This window comes from Stegodyphus dumicola, chromosome 6 (assembly GCF_044657685.1).
Source record: "Stegodyphus dumicola isolate Sdum_Otavi_A_Nest chromosome 6, ASM4465768v1".
Taxonomy (NCBI): domain Eukaryota; kingdom Metazoa; phylum Arthropoda; class Arachnida; order Araneae; family Eresidae; genus Stegodyphus; species Stegodyphus dumicola.
In genome coordinates this window covers 148,517,916-148,535,547 of record NC_140773.1, presented here as the reverse complement: position 1 = coordinate 148,535,547, position 17,632 = coordinate 148,517,916, and the positions used below count along the sequence as shown (strand labels likewise).

General features: G+C 36.6%; 1 protein-coding gene across 1 annotated transcript; it reads right to left on the bottom strand.

The window, feature by feature from the left end:
* Positions 1–15,619: 15,619 nt before the first annotated feature.
* Positions 15,620–17,425, bottom strand: LOC118181067 (kelch-like protein 41a). The gene has a single exon (XM_035350148.2). The coding sequence runs from the start codon at positions 17,423–17,425 to the stop codon at positions 15,620–15,622; it is 1,806 nt and encodes a 601-aa protein (XP_035206039.2).
* Positions 17,426–17,632: the final 207 nt, after the last annotated feature.

The window sequence follows — 17,632 nt, the reverse complement described above, 5'->3', positions numbered from 1 at the left end:
GGACGGGGACGCCTGGCGTATAACATAGGTAAACAGGCATATGTCCCACGTCCTCCACTATCTCGAAGAAGCAACTCGCTGGAGCCCCGTGAGGCTGCACCGGGAGCTTACATAGCCATACAGGTGCTAGATGTCGGGTAGTTTTTACATAGGACGTTGTTAATAACACAAAGTAACTTAAAAAAGAATATAAAGGATAGCATTAAAACACTAAAACACTCATATAAGCTGAAACACATAGATATACAAAATTAAACGTAAAAACATAAAAACACACTCGTAATTACGTAACATAAAGACATAAAAACACACACGAGAATACATATCATGACACATAGAATACATATGGAAACACGTAGAGCACATAAATGCAAATATTACACACAGAAGAAACATATGAGACACAGTAACGTGTGCGTAAAGCAGTAGCGCTGTGCGGAAATATGCTCAGTTCACATAATACATAATGTACATACTTTCATTAGGGGCTTCTGTTGCATGAATTACATATTTCGTTGCATACACTACATTCGTGCATTGTACGGATATTATATATTTCGATTTACGATAACACATCATTCCATTGGGTGCCCAGTGCTTTACACTGATAAACATGTCAGTAACATTATTTCTGCAAGTTGGTGGCTATTGAAAGCAGATGTTAACACGAGGCTCGAAATTGAACTCCCATTAGGCAGATAGCCCTCGAGGCTTTGCCGTAATTAAATAACCTAACCTAGCCTTGGTAAAAGTGGTGCTGTATGCAAACAATTACATACTGGCAATGAAAAATTTGAGATTGTGCCAGTGTTAACAGGGAAGATGTTTTTTGTTTCACATAAAAGCAGCAAATATTTGGTAGAATAATGTCTAATAAACATTTTTTAGCCACGAGTAAAAAAAAATCCCAGATTTTCTTAAAAGCACTGATAAGGCATTCAATATGCATATATTTTCGATGAGGCTTATATTCACAGGTATCAACACTGCATAGAATGGACACCAATTCTAGTTACTAACATATAAGCAATACGATAAAATGAAATTTTTATAATGGTGTAATAATAGGTAAGAGAATGAATGCATATTTGCCCCAGAAATACAACTACAGTATAAAGTCTTTAATCCGGACGTCCATAATCCGGACCTCAAGGCTACAAACTTTCTGCGCATGCGTAGCGTTTACGCATGCGCATAATACCTTTACGCATCCGTGCTTAATGTATAACGGACGGTATAAGCTAGGCTAAAATTATCTAATTATCTATTTCAGTTAATGTTGCAGATTACGTTGTTCCTTAGTCTTCTAATTGTATCCGGCTTAATACTTTTTGCAGACTGTTAGAGCAATTTTATAAAAAGTAAGCTTGAACTTTCGATTATGTCAAAAAGAGTTTCCGATTCTGGAGCTGCCAAAAGATCTACAAAGCGAAAGCTTGTTTCGATGTCCATCAAACAAAAAGTGGAATTGCTGCAAAAAAATGGGTAAAGGCATGAAGAAAGTGACAGAGAGGTTAGTGAAAACGAAAAAATTTCAATTGACAAGTTAATCGGTATTCTCGGCACAGCAATTACAGGACTTGAACAGCGGAACTTTGTAACTGAACAAGAAATTATGTCTGTTTATAGAATTAAATAGAAAGTATTAGAACATAAAACGGAGCAACTTAAACAACTTACATTGAAAGAAATGTTTAATAAAGTAAATAAATAAATATTAAGCTTTTTTTTTTTTGTAAATTTTGATACCCTTTAGATCATAATTGCTCTTTATTTCATAAATTACGGTTTCATATTTTTAACTGTATAATTTCTGCATGCCATCTTACCAGATTTAAATTGATGATCTATAATTCGGAAAAATCCCTAATCCGAAATCGCCGAAGTCCTGACGAGTCCGGATTAAAGACTTTGTACTGTAATATGGAATATGTTTGAGATTATAAAAATGGTTACATCTTTAAATAACTATGCAAAATCGTATTTCTTGCAACTAAAACTCATGTATTATTCTTATTCTACTAAATGTTCTACATGTTCCTAGTCTACTAAATAAAAGTTTCTTATAAATAAAATAGGAATGCAATCTAATAAATTACTGAACTGATCCAAATCCACTTTCCTTGCCTTTATTCGCTAATCTGTATATCTGTATACACATGTCTGTGCACGCTGTTTCACTTACAGCTAGTGTTATATGTAATCATATTTTGAATAATGGCTGAGAAATGAAACTACCTAAAAGTCTCTCCCCTATCAATATTTATCACTGAACAAATACTTGGGTGTTTTACATTACAGAACAACATAAGTCAAAAAATTTTCTCAAAAAAGATATATGTGCCCGTTTGATACTTCAAGAGAGAAAAAATACTTTCGTCATTAGCTAATTTTCACCATAGAGAAATTTTCTAAACTACTTTAAAAAGTTTTATTACTAATATTTACTTCAAAACGAACCCTGCTATAAAAGATAAGAAAAAATATTAACTATGCTCAGTGAGTAACAATGGTATGTATATCATTCTATAAGAAATTGTTTGGTGCATGCTATGCTGTAGTGGAAAATATTTGATATCTGTAATGCTTTTTATACTATTTCTCATACCAGATAACCACAGCTATTTTCTGAACTCGAATTTTTTTATACTAACTATCCTCAACCACTGTAAACAGCTCTAAATAGTTTAAGAGGAAATGACTCACACATAGAAATTTCAACATTACTAGAATATGAAATTCATCATTAACGTTAAAATGCTTAACTTTTATTTTTATATGTGCAATGCTATAAATTTTCATTTAAATCACTGTTAACATGAACTGAAACATAATTTAAATTTCTATTTCAGGTAAAATATGCATAAAAACCTAATTGTATATGTATATGTGTATTAATAATATTTAAGAGATCGATGAGCGATAATAATTTATACTTCAATACACAAATATGCATGTTTACTTTCGAAAAACACACATTTATATATATATCTATTTCTATTCTATATACACTCATGTCTATAAATTAAGGATAATTCGGAGTCACGCGGAAATCGAACTATAAAATAAATATATCACCTGTAAAATCACTACACACATCTTCAATAATCATATGCAAATTTCAGGAAGTAACCAGATGACATCGATGGTACGTCACAATGACGAGAGTGTAAGAGAGTGATATATAAGGAATACAGAAGTTAAATATAAGAATAAAGAAGAATAAAGAAGTTAAATTGTTCGCAGGCGCTTTATAAGCATTTCAGTACAATAACCGAATAGTTATGACACAAAGGACGCATTTGGATGATTTTTTACGTGGTAGAATTATCGGCTGTCTGGGATGTGGGCGTACCCAACTAGAAGTATCAGACGAACTTGGAATTGCCCAGAGTGTCATCTCCAGGCTTTGGCAACGATTCCAAGATGATTCTAATGTGAATAGACGTTACAGCACAGTTTGCCCCAGAGTTACAACGCCGAATGAGGACCGGTATTTGGCAGTTACTGCCAAAAGAAACAGGCGGAGCACAGCCTGAGACCTGTCTCGTCAGCTCTCTTTAGCCACTGGTACGACAATTTCAAGGCAGACCGTGTACAGACGTTTAGGGAAGATTGGTCTATATGCTCGTAGACCTGTCAGATGCTTTCCACTTACTGCAACTCACTGTCGTCTGCGGTTAGCCTGGAGTAGAGAGCATGCATTGTGGACACCGAAGCAGTGGGCTTGTGTGATGTTTTCCGACGAGTCCAGGTTTAACTTGCAGTCTGATTCTTGCCGGACTTTCATATGGAGAAATCCAGGTACCCGTTACCACCAATAAAACATCATTGAATGACACCGTTACAGTGGTGCAGGAGTGCTCGTTTGGGGTGGAATTATTCTGGGTTCCAGAACTGACCTGCATGTTCAAATTGGAACCATGACAAGCCAAATCTATCGGGACGTCATACTGGAACAACATGTACGTTTGTTTCGGGGCGCCATGGGTGCACTATTTGTGTTTATGGATGACAACGCCCATCCTCACCGTGCAAACATCATAAGTGAATGCCTTCAATCGGAGGATATCACTCGTATGGACTGGCGTGTTGGCATTTTTTTACCTGAGCTTGCATTTGGACACGGTCAACTTTATGTTCCCTGTTCAAGAGTTCGTGAAAGAACGAACGTAAAATTAAAAAATAATGTATGGTCCTCTGCAAGGCGAGCTTAAAAATGATGAAAAGATCGACACAAGAAATGTTGTGTACAAAGAGATCTTTGACATGTGAATTAACATTTTATTATTTAAATCACCTTTATTTATTAAGCTAGCGGTGGCTCTTAAGAAATGTACCGCCAGTGGTTTCCTTCATTGCACTCTACTTTAAGCATTTAAGCAAGTAGAAAGGGGAAACTCCGTGGGGCAGGAAGCAAAGGGACGTCCTCGCCGCCTGCCCTGGGTAATTCAGTTTGAATTAGCAGACACCTTTGCACAAATCATTTAAATTACAATATATAATATCTGGAACAGCCGTAATTTCGTATGACCGCCGAGCTTGCTAGTATATAATATACGAGAAAGAAATTTTGCATATATAAAGAAAACTTTTCTTACGTGAAAAAATGTAAAAAGTTTTTTGTACTGCTTAGAACGCACTGTCATATAATATCCAATTTTCTTTCAAATTCAAAATACGCGAATCCACTCCTTTCTTCGTTTTGCTATCTTGTTCGATATTTTTCGAACCAAGAATGCGATGGAAGCATAACTCAGGTTCCTTGCAAGCTCGTGAATTACACTAGGGTACAAAACAAAACTGTACTTCATTCTAAGTTATACATAATGCCCACAACAATAAAAAATAAACGTTTAATTACTGTTCGATCACAACACGCTTCACAAACTACGTAGTATTGTCAAACATAAATGCCGATTCTTTATGTTTCCATCTTTCAGCCGCTAGATGGCGTATCAGAGCACTGGTTAGTTGCAACAATTTGAAAAGAGATATAGCCCTTTATATTGATTCGACGCCAAATGCCGTTTGTAGATTAATAGCCCTTCTGGGCTAAAAAAAGATGTTACTGAATACTTTTAAAATTTGTGACAGGAACAGAGAGAGCTTTAATGAATTTTTTTAAAGAAATTACACTTATTTAAAAATTTGATCAGAATAAGGAAAAGAGGAGAGAAAAATATTATAAAATTTAATTCATAGCGCTAAAATAAACGAAACTTATATTTGTTTGTTTAACTGAATAGCGGCTTTTTACAAGTTTGTTATGCTTACTAGTATAATTGAAATGAAAAGAAGATGATGATAACTTAATGATATAAAAATTAATTAACCATGACATATGGCAAATGTAATTCCCTTCTCACTTCTAAAATTTTAATCTGGTTAGTGATCCAACTGAATTTTTAAGATAGTTAGGAGGAAAAATAGACTTGAACCTCTAAGAATTATGAAGGTGATTATATTTTCTACGACCTTTTAAGCATCGTGAAGTAAAAAAACAGTCGTCTTGTTATTTTTATCCCCATACCAAACGCGAATTATCTGGCCGTATAAAATTTATACCTTGTATGTTTTTAAGTTTCATTGACTTTATAGCTGAGAGCAAAGCCTTTGATCTTTGCATGAAATCTTTGATAGTACTCGATTATACCAACTGAAATGTTTTCTCTCATTTATGACGAATTTAAAAAATTATTTGTGATAATATGTGGGAGCCGTAAGTTCCACAGCCACCTGACAGACAGAACATCGCCTGCGTACCTGACGCAGCGTGAGACAGACGAGGAGAGAGAGGTGGCTGTGATAGACTTTCGATTTTTGATCTAGCGCGAGCAGACGTTATGTGATTGTATAAACACATAAATTGATACAAAATTTCCTTGTGTTTAACAAGCGCGAGGAGGCGCTGCAATCTGTTATAATTATTAACAGATTCGGCTGTGTCTGTGGCGGTAAAAAGGATTTCTCATTATATACTGAATGACATCACCTGAATCCCCCCACACATATATAAGGAGTCACAAAAAGTCACGTCCAAATAGCATATATGATTGTGTCAGGTCATGAGGAATCAGAGTTACATAGGAACAGTGTGTCGGAAACGCGATTGTGACAGTGAAATTGCATTGTAACCATCACGCAAAGAAAAGATAACAAACTGTGTAAAAAAACTTTATTTTACAACAAAAAGTACCAAATACAAATGAAAAATGTTATAGCAAGTACTCAAAATTGGCCCCATCAGCTGCTTCACATCTGCGCTGTGTGGTTTCGTCAACTCGTTCAAACTGGCCGGGAGTCTCTCGGACACGTGCCGCCGCTTAAGTGATACATGTCATGAGGTCCATATCGGATGGAACGGTTGTTTCGTACACCAGACACTTAAGGTATCACCAGACGTAGGAATCCCGGAGAGTAGGTCCGGGGATCGGGGTGATCACAGTACAGGGCAGCCTCTGCCAATCCAGCGATCTGTGTACGTCCAGTCTAAGAACTGACGTACATTCCTTTGGAAATGTGAGGGAGCCCTATCATGCTGGAATGAGATATTGAGGCGTGCCGTTGCGGGAACATCAACTAACAACGTGGGCAAGACTTCTTCCAAAAATTGGCGTACGAAACCCCGTTGATAAGCATGTCACCAATAATTCCAGCCCAGATATTAACGCTGAAACGTCCTTGGTGGTTGCGCGACCGTGTGACATGAAGATTTACAGCCGACCACATATTCATATTGTGCTGGTTGAGGATACGGTCCCGGTAAAGGTAGCTTCATCAGTGAATAGTATCCCTGAACGAAACTGTGATCCTTGCCTGTAAATACCAACGTGCGAATGTCATACGTTGGGGGTAATCCGTATTACTTAGCGCCTGCACCCGTTGTACGTGGCATGGATGTTGGTGATCTTCCCGCAGTATTTGCATGATGAAGGAGCGATTAACACCTAGGTCGTGTTCCATGACGTGGATACTTGTACGCGGATTCCGTCTCATTGCATCTATACAGTATATATATACTATACAGCGTTCTTGACGTCCGCTGTCCATGTCGTACGTTGTCGGCCGATGTGGCTGCTGATTCTGAACGATCCTGCTTCCTGCAATCGGCGGTGTAATTGTCGAAATAGTCTATGGTCGGGTACACGTCGGTTCGAGAACCGTTGTCAATACATATGCGTACCGTGGTTCATCCATTGCTATCGTTGTGATTTGCAAAAGGAAGATAGAACCTTTTCTTAATATTTAAAAATTAAGATACATAATATGAAATTTTGAACAGTTTATAAGATTTGATGGCTTCACTGCTGTAAACAGTGACCAAACTAAACGACTTATCGCTAAGTAAGTACAGAAACTTGAGAAAAGTATAAAAGATCCTTTTATTTTGTATACTCAAATAGATGAAAAAATGCACAAATGCTCCCGTACTTATACTAGCATTCTAACCACGTGCAATCCACGTCATAAAAAATTGCATACTTCACGCCTTCGAATGAAAATCTCAGAGGTTTCTAATTCGTTGGCCACTGTGTGTAGAACAACCTTAAATACTGCACTGTTTCAGCTTACCAGCAACATCCTTTGTTCTTAGTTGCGCAACAGAAATATTTTAAGACCTCAGTTCTTCAGTTACGAAAAGACTGCAAAATTAAAAATGAGGTAGTAGCTACCCGCTCTTACACTCCACGGACCCACCCATATGAAAGAAAACCAGTGATGCTTACTTAACACAGTTTCACGCGGCTCGTACAAAAAAATAAACGCACGAGAAAATGGACTGTATTCATTTTTATTTAATTACACTAATTCTAATTATGCAAAATTTGCTACAACACAGCGAGCCTTTCCGCACAGCTGTCACAAGAAAGAAGTTCTATTTAACACTAGTTTTTTTGCCACATGCAACAAGCAGAAAAGAGAAACATTTCTAAAAGATAAATCACAGATTAATTACCTTAAACTTCCTGTTGGAGCGGATTGATGATCTAGACATCAACTAATCAAATCAAACGATCTTAGATTTTAAAAGCTCGTAATACTCACATAAATACCCAGCTAGCCGAAATAACATCACACTATATAAAAGTTATATATATAAGTAATGTTTGAAGAGATACCAAACATTTTTCTGAAGATCAACACTGATGATTTTGGCATAAACAACGGAAAAGGATGTGCTTTAAAAATCTATCTCAGTAAGAATGACACAAAAAGATTTCAAGTTTCAACCTGACGAAGAGAATAGCGTTTTTCAGTTGGAAACTTTTGCGATTCTGCAGGCAATCAACAAAAGCATAGATAAATATTTTTCAAGGACCTACAGCTGTACCAATTGCCTATCGGCAATGCATGCACTAGCGAACATAAATAATAAATCACCATTAGATCAGGAAATTCTTAGAAAGTCCTCCAATGTCCAAGGCCAACATTTCTTTATAATCTGGATTAAAGCCCATGTTGGTTATAAGAGAAAGGAAGAGGCTGACATATTAACCAAGGAGGAAGAAATGAAATAAGCAATCGCTGGCCAGCTTCTAACCTGAAACTAAAACTACAAAACAAAACTAAAGAATGATGGCAACAATGGTGGAACGCTGCAAATACAGGGAGAAGAGTTTACAATCTCTTCCCCAAAATCGACTCTTCTCTTATCCATGTCACCAGACATATCACGTGATTTATCAAGGGGCACGGCCCCTTTCCCACGTATTTATATGCAAGAAATCTCTCCTTATCTGATTACTATGCATGTGGTGAAAGGGGTCACCCCGAACATTATCTATTTTCCTGCCCGTTTACAGATTCTCTTCGTCTAAAGAAGCCGAATTTAGAAGAGAATCTATTCCCATTCCTAAGATATGCAGTCAAAAATAAGCACCTGAGGAATAAAAATGTGAAGGCTCTTCGGCTACTAAGAATCAAGAACTACTGCAGTGTAAATTAGCCTTCGAAGAATTGCTCCAACATCAGCGAAACAAAGCAATTAAATGCAGATATAATGTACGCGAGTAGATATAATGTACTCTCCTCTCACGAGGTTGGCGGCAGGGAAAGAAAGGTTAGAGATCTTCGGACCTGGCCTCCCGACTGCCCTTCCTCAAATTTGGAGCGGAACTGAGCAAAGTCTTACTGTCATGTGTGTGCTGCTCAAGGCCAGCGACAGTCGCAGTCTTGCACTCCTTGCCGCGGTGAATTTCCTGGGCTTGTACTGAAGTTACTGTCAGACAAGTGAAATAAGTCACAGCAACAACAGAATTAATCTTTCTTTCCCCTCTGCTCTCCAGAAAAATGTGCTGAAGTGTACGAGCAAGTGTCATTTGTACAATCTAACCGACATCCTATATGTTGGAAAATTAGACATATCAGATTTCAAAAACACCTTTATTTCAAAACTGTCTCTTATGTACCATTCAAAATATATCAATAAACTTTGGTGTTAGCTCGGGAGCCTGACTTTTAATTACATACATACATAGATTAACAGAATGTTTTCGCCTGCAATACTAAACTATTAAACATACTTCACGAGACATTTACAGTACATTACACGGAGAAAATTCTGTTCAGTTTACAGTTTATATCACGTGTACATGAGTTTCTCAAATTTATTTTTAAGTTTCAAGTTATATTACAGTTTCGCCAAACTTCCTCAAAAGTAAGTCTTTTGGACTAAAATCAAAATTTCTAATACTAAACTAATAGAAAACTAAATAGAAAATCGTTGCACATAAATGCTTAATTAAATTCAAAAGCTTCTTGCGACATAACAAAACTAAAATGACCTCGCTTGAGATAGCTAGTAACTGTTGTGTTTCTAGATATAAAACAAAATCTGAATACATGAAGAATGTAATTTGCATTTATCTTTTGCTTCTTCGGTAGCCGTTCATCCTCTTGGTGACGAACTCTTTCTATGACGGAAAACTTTGACCTCTTGCACTCGTAGTCGTCAGGACGTGATTCACCAACTTTCTTTTTTGAGCCTTTTCCTGGTACCTCTGAATCTTGTATTGTCACTGGAGGAACTCTGCTCGCGTGACCCGCTTTCCAGTCTGTTGGTCAGCTGAAACCATAGCCTGATTCCGTAAACTTTTTTCTACTGCTATGAATCCTCCTTTCTTCGCCGTTTCGGCCGTAGATTTTTCCGGGCAGAATAGATTTTTGCATTTGGCAATGGAACTTAAAATATTTTACGTTGATGTCTGAGCTGGCGCTCGTTGTCCGATGGTTGCTCGCTGGAGCTCATATGGATCGCCTTAATTTTAGTTTTATTTTTGGAAGTCTGCTAGTTCTTCAGCCTTGCCCCTGTTCTTTCTGCAACTCACTTCTTCTTGAATCTTAGATACTCGGCCTTTTTGTCTCTTTTCCATTAGTTATGATGCTCTGTCTTTTTTCTGTTAGGGCTTTGCTCTTTCGATGCAGATGGAACATATGTAACCCCATCCTAGTACTGTGTTTCTGCCAGCCAGTGACCCTTGCAAAATATCTTTTAAATGAGGCGTATCAGATCGTTCCTGGTAAAGTTTGTTCTGGTCTATACTAGCAACTGTCTGTTCCCCATTTTGATTAATAACAGCTTCCCGTGTCCGTTGAATTACATATGTGCCTTGAAATTCGGGGCAAAATTTTCCAACGTTTTCTTCAGTTATACATGATAAAGAATGCTTGACTTTTAGAACCTTCTTTCCCATCTTAATATTTATCTCCCTTCGTTTTTTGTCATAACAAAATTTTTGCTTTGTTCTTGCAATATCCGAATTACGAATAGCTTCGTTGACTAGTTTTGAACGTGCGCCATTTTTAATCTCAGAGCCTTTTTTTGACCGAAAAATAGTTTATCCAGAAAAATAATTAATTTTCTTCCAGCAAACGATTCTTCTGACGTTTTCCCTGTAATATCATGTTTACCTGCTCTAAAGGCAAATACTAATTCATTGACATAGCTATCCCAGCTTTTATGATAGTCTTTTATAGCCTGCTCTGCTATGTTTTTTACTGCGGCCAATAAGGTACCATTTTTAAGTGCCGTATGCCAAGCTCTTGGAATAGTCTCTCAAATATTTGATTAACAAATTGGTTTCCATTACCTAGAATTACTTTTAAAGAAGCTCGAAAGAAGCCGCAATAATTTTGTGGAGGATCTTTGGAGGGAAACTATTTCTACCTACTTTAAAAAATAATGCATGATTACAAGTAAAAATCTATCTTTATTGACTTCACTAAATGGGTATGGGAGTAAAAAGGCATTTCCTATCCATTTATTTGAGAAAGTGGCTTTTATGCTATTTAGATGCCCGGCTGGGTTATAATTAATATCGTTAACTAACTGGCAAATGTGGAATGGTTTGACGTATTAACTAATACATTTTTGTAGCTCTGGAAAATAGCTACTACACTATTTCCTATGACGTACTGGGAATAGCTATGGGTACACCGAGTCCTCGTGAACTCGCTGTACCGTTTTCTTAATGCCAGATGGCCTGATATTGGAAATTCATGCAATTCTTGTAAAATACTCAACCTTAAAATAGCTGGGACAATCGGTCTTAATTCATTGTTTTCGTTATTTGCTTTTGAAAAAAATAAACTAGACTAATAGTTCGGGGCTTTATTCCTAGTAGCCATTATGTCCTGAGGCTCGAAATGATTAGGAAAGCATAATTTCTTTTATATTCGGGGTACGTTTGTAATTCAGAAATGATAATTTCACGAGAATCAAGAATTTAAGCTATTAGCATACTACCTTTGATTTTGTTCTCCTTTAATCTAATTTTATTTTTGATAAGGTGTCGGCCACTATATTTTCATTACCTTCCATATGTTTAATGATTAGGTTAAGTTCTTGAAATATAAGGGTCCATCTAGTAAATCTTGGCGATAATTTTTGCCGGAATACAAGCGACCCACAGCCTCATGAGCTGAGTAAATTGTAACCGGTGTCTTACCAAAGTACACTGAACCGCTAACAGAACTGCTAGCGTTTTCCTTTCGATAGACTTATAATTGCTCTGTGTAGGATTGAGAAATTTATTGAATTGTGCAACTGTCTGTTCATTTTGAGTCAGTGCAGCGCCTACCGTATAATCTGAGACATCCGCTACGATCTGTAAGTTCCCATCGCCTTCAGGCAATTTCAGCACTGGCACTAACCCTTGTTTAAGCTGTGCGAACGCTGTATTTGCTTCGGCCGGACAAGTAAATCTAGCTTCCTTTCTTTTTAACAGTGGCTTAAATACGAGGACAACATTTTTGCTGTATTTGGTGGAGGGTAATTGGGTAATTTTTTATTGCAATTATTTTGAATCTTCTGATTCAGTTCCTTTTAGCGATATGTTATAACCTATGTAAAAGTTTCTTGGTAGCGAACTTACAACATCTTGAGGCATTTATGTTTAAATCCTGCTTCGTTTAGAAGCCGAAAAACATCTTGCAGATTAATAATCTGTTCATCTATTGTCTAATTAGTTATTACATCATCTAAGTAAATGAAAATGCTTTTAACCAAGGACATGTCTTAATATCGTGCCCATAGCCCTCTGAATAATAACGGGAGCTCCCCATAAGACAAGGCCATTCTTAAAAAGGCATAACGCTTGATTTTGCAATATATATGGTTTTCGGAATATCTTACGGCTTTACACAGATTTGAAAATACTTTGAAGTAAGATCTAATGTTGCCATGTAATTCATTGATTTACATTTTCTAATTATTTCTACTGTTGTAGGCAGTTGATAAGCAAGATATTTAGTAAAACTACTGAGTTTTCGATAATCAAATGCAAAACGCACGCTTTGTGGTCCGTAGTTGGGAGATTATTCTTTCGGCATAGTACTACCAGAGTAGTGTAAGATCCGGTACTACTCCGGTCTACCGGTAGTGTAAGATCCGGTACTACTTCGGTCTACCGGAGTAGGCTGCTTATGGTAATTACAATTTCCTGTTTGTAATTTCTTGCATGAGTTGTTCGATAATTTGTTCTTTATCATACCGATAAAACTTTACTATTACCAGTTGGACATTTACTATCCCAATGCTGTGGCTCATAATTTGAGTATGGAAGGACTTCTCGTCAAATAAATTAGAGAAATGTCTTACCAATCGTAACAACTTGATTTTATCTTCAGACGATAGGTGAGTTAAATCTGCACCATGCCTCTGAAAATTTATTTTAGCCCCCTCTGCCTGTAGAAAATTTATCACTAAAATTACTGGGGCTTAGAGATTTTTTACAGCGTAAAACATTACTTCCTGCTACCCGTTCTTTATTTGCGCGTGTAACATTTTCCCCACGTATGTACACTGCTTGCTCTGAGAGGGAATACCTCTTGCTCTCAAAATCACAACCACTCTATACTTTCTAAAGTATTTTCGAAAGCATTTTCTTTTTTTTTGCCAGGAAACTGCATTGAGCCTCGGTGATTAATAGTGCAGCTGTTAGAACATTATTTAACAATCAAAATCGTAAAAACAACCTTGTATTTAGCGTAGGTATAATGAAACACTCAATCGATTTCGAGGGCAGCTAAAGGTCCCTCCTCATCAGGAGAAAGAAATACCTAGAAAGAAGAAAATAAAGGAGAAGGAGTCACAGAAACACGTGGTCCTTATCAGCACTGCACGTGGTTATAACTAGATTTTTAATCAGAGTTGCAATGGCTGCCTACTTTTACTGAGCCAGGCTATCTGATCGAGCATGAAAAATTAGCGAAGTTAAAATAGGGAGCGAGGGGCAAATGCACCTTACGCTCAAAATCTGAACTTCAAATAATGGAAAGCAACCACTGAACGGATTTTTATACCCTCTGGTAGTACCACACGCGAGGAGGTAACGCTATCTATCGGCAAAAATAACTGAATTAAGATAGTAGAATTTTAAAGGCATTAGGAAGGACTGGATTGGACTTCAAATCATTAACTAAACCTGCTAAATCTTTGTGAATGTGAAAAGCCTCAAGAAAATCCAATTCGCCTATGGAAGAAGCCTTTTGGATAATTTTTGCAGATCCAAAATCAAAATTATGGTTAAAAGTCCAACTATGATACGCTAAGACTTGTTAATTTCGCCTTTTCTGACATAAGATTCATGTTCCTTGATACGAAACTTCAACGCTCTTTTCGTTTGGCCGATATATCTTAAACCACACTGACACGATATACTATAAATTCCCCAAGAATTCAGGACAGAAACGCAATCTTTTAGAGTCGAAAGGTGAATTTTATTAATAGGGGAGAAACCGACTTGAAAATTGAATTTCTGGAGAATCCGTGCAATTTTATAGCTAACAGAAGGATAAAATGGAAGCACGACAAGGTCATTAATATTATTTCTAACAGTGGAATGTCTTCTTTGATGGGAAACTGAAATTTTTTTAACGGCTTTATCAATAATCACGGGAGAAAATCCACGGTCAATCGCAACTGCTCTTAAATAATTAAGTTCATTGGTAAGCAAAGATTCAGAGGAACAAACTTTAAGCGCGCGGAATACATAATAGTAAAAAGAAGCCATTTTTTGCTTAACAGGGTGGCATGACTTGGCATGGGGTGGTAAACAAACTGCAAAGGGTTTACGGTACACAGTGGTGCTAAAATCAGTTTCATTGCGGATTATAAGAATATCGAGGAAGGGGAGGGAATTGTTGGATTCAATTTCAAGAGAGAATTGGTCGGCTGGACCAATTGAATTCATAATAGATAGAATCTCGGATAAATCCTCTTTATAACCGTCAAAAAGTGCGAAAGTGTCGTCAACATACCGAATCCAAAGACGAAAAGATAGCTTATCAAATAATTTCATCTCAAAATAGTACATGTAAATGTCAGCAAGTACCGGACTAAAAGGATTACCCATAGCCAATCCTTCAACTTGACGAAAATATGCATTTTGGAAAACAAAGTGGGTTTGACTTAGAGAAACTTTGGTAAGCGAAACCAACTCATTAATTTCAGTATGTGTGAAGTGAAATTCACGAAGCCTAGTTTCAAAACAATTTAGTGCTCCTTCGACCGGAACATTAGTAAACAGGTATTCAAATTCTGAATTTAAATTAAAATAGACAAAGATTATGCAGAGAAGTTAAATAGCGAAGATGTCACGGAATTTACTGGCGGGAGTGTAACTGTCGAAAAGTAGCAATGCAACTTCGAAGACAGAAACTCTTATCTAGAATAGCAAAACTAGTAATGTGGCCTTAAGGCAATAAAACACGTTCTATCTTAACAATCCCGAACTTTCACTTAAATACATCCGAACTAATTTTCTAATTTGCATTCTGGTGAGAAAAGGGAAAAAAGGAAGAAACAGTAAAGATTACAAACATAAAAAATTGCTTATTAAAATTAAATAAACCTCATAAGTTAAATTATTAAAATTTTCCCTTTATGATAGAAGCTTAATGAAATAAGATAAAAGCTGAAAAAAATTAGGTTTTAAACATTACAGAAACATTAAAAAAATGAAAGTTTTAGAAGTTTTCGACATCTAAATTTTTTAATATGTTTTGAATATGAAAAATATTAAAAAACATGAAAAATAATACGTAAGGTGGAAATTTTATTCAAATTCATTTTGAACTTTTATTTCTGAATGAATAGAGCTATTTGGTTCCGAGATTACTTAATAAAGAAGAATGAATTAGCAAAAGGACTTTTTTTCCAGTTTATGCCTGAATCATTATTCTTCCTCACTAAGTTTTTGATGGCATGTTCGTCTTTTATGGCGCAAAATTTGTACATCGAAAGGGAAACTAAACCCGACAACTGCCAATTTTGTGATTTTTCATCCCAGTAAGAAGGGGGGTAAGGTGAATAATTTCCTTGCGAAACATCATCATATACTAATACCATATCCTTGAAGATTGTAGCTTTCGGAGAGTAATAAGGGAAAGGCAAGTCTGCAAAGGGCTTCCATATGTCCTCTTCAGTATCGTATTCTTCCACAGATCTCAAATATTCGCCATTATCAGTTCCACCCAGAATGTATACTTTACCCCGAAGAGAAACAAGAGCGAAATTATTTCGGTATATATTAGGAGCATTTATCAATGACCAGGTATCCTGCTCTGGGTCGTAAACCTGTGCAATCATTTCAAAATCTCGACCGTTTTGGATAACTCCAACGGCATAAATTACATTTTCAGCTCCAATGGCAAATCCACTATTCATAGGAAGCATGGAACTGACATCTTCCCACAGTCCCGTTAGACAATTATATTTTTCTACCAAAGATGTATGCACGTGTGAAGAGAAGATAGTTCCTCCCAGTACATAGATGCTCAATCCTATATCCACAACACTGTATTCGTTACGTGGTATATTCATGGGGTTCAACTGTGTCCAGGATTTGTCTTCCAGATTTAAAGCTAGAATTTTATTTTCAGATTCATCAAACATATAGACTCTGCTGCCAATCGGAACAAGAGCTTGGGGCCATATGGGGGTTTCATCAATTTCTTGCCATATATCGAGCTCTTCATCAAATGTTATGTAGAATTTCTTCTCAAATGAAAACTGAGATGCCGAACCTGAGAAAAGAAATATGTTCTTAGGTAAACGAGACTGAGATGTTATCGGATAAATGCCGAATATGACTTTTGCTTTTGATATTAAGCTCTTCAGTTTTTCAGAATTATCATTATTTTTAGTGTTGTTTTCAAATTCCGTGATGAGATTTTTCTCGAAATCCTTGCAACATATGCTATTTTGAGGCTCACTGTTTAATAAATATTCTTTAACGAAAGGGTTTTCAAGTATTTCAGTTGCCAAGGGTTCATCCAAGTTCTGCAAACAAAGGCATGCCAGTAGTTCAGGTAGTACTTTCGATCTTTCAACCGGATTTTTCTTCAGCCATGTCATAGCAGCCATCCATATGACATCCTCTGTAATTCCACTTAGATTCAGAAAGCTCTTCGCGAAGCTTAGCGGAAGATCTGCGAAATTGGAATACTGACTGCTGACGACAGATTCGAAATGAGTCTGAATAAATCTGAAGCATTCAGTCAAAAAGGAAAATCTCTCTACTAACCAAGCTACCTCAAAAAACATCAGACAATTGTTAGCATTAATATGATTGAGAGCATAGATTCGACATTCATTAAGTAATTTGTCAATCAAAAAGTAATCTGCAGCTACGATGATGTCGATGATGTTCTCTTCATTCAAGGTGAGGCTTCCAGTATATAGAAAGCGAAGAATTTCGCACAAAATGCTTCCACTAATGCCTGAAAGATTCACTTTGGTTTCTATTCCGAAGTTGCCGCTAAAGACAGCTCGAAAATATTCACAGCGACTAGCTAGAATGATACGATGTGCACCAAATTCCAGTCCGTCTTCACTTTGAAGGCAGCAATCAAAGAGTTTGTCCAGATCAAAGAAGATCCCTTGCTTAAAGATTTCAGAGTAAGATTTCATGATCTCCATTTCGGGATATGCAACTTTTTTGTCAGATATGAAATATCTCAAATAAAAGTATATGCATTTTTATGTATTTCTAACAATGCGCATTGTTATTTTATCTTCGGAGGTATTTGTTGCAGAGCTAATATCATAATTCACTGACTGTTGTGAAAAATGTTATCTCTGTTCACTAAATCTATTGCAGCAAAAAGGCTTTTGTTTCATTTGGTT

Bases quoted from the DNA above. Each gene is read 5' to 3' on its own strand.
- LOC118181067 (XM_035350148.2), bottom strand. From the start codon at position 17,425: ATGGAGATCATGAAATCTTACTCTGAAATCTTTAAGCAAGGGATCTTC.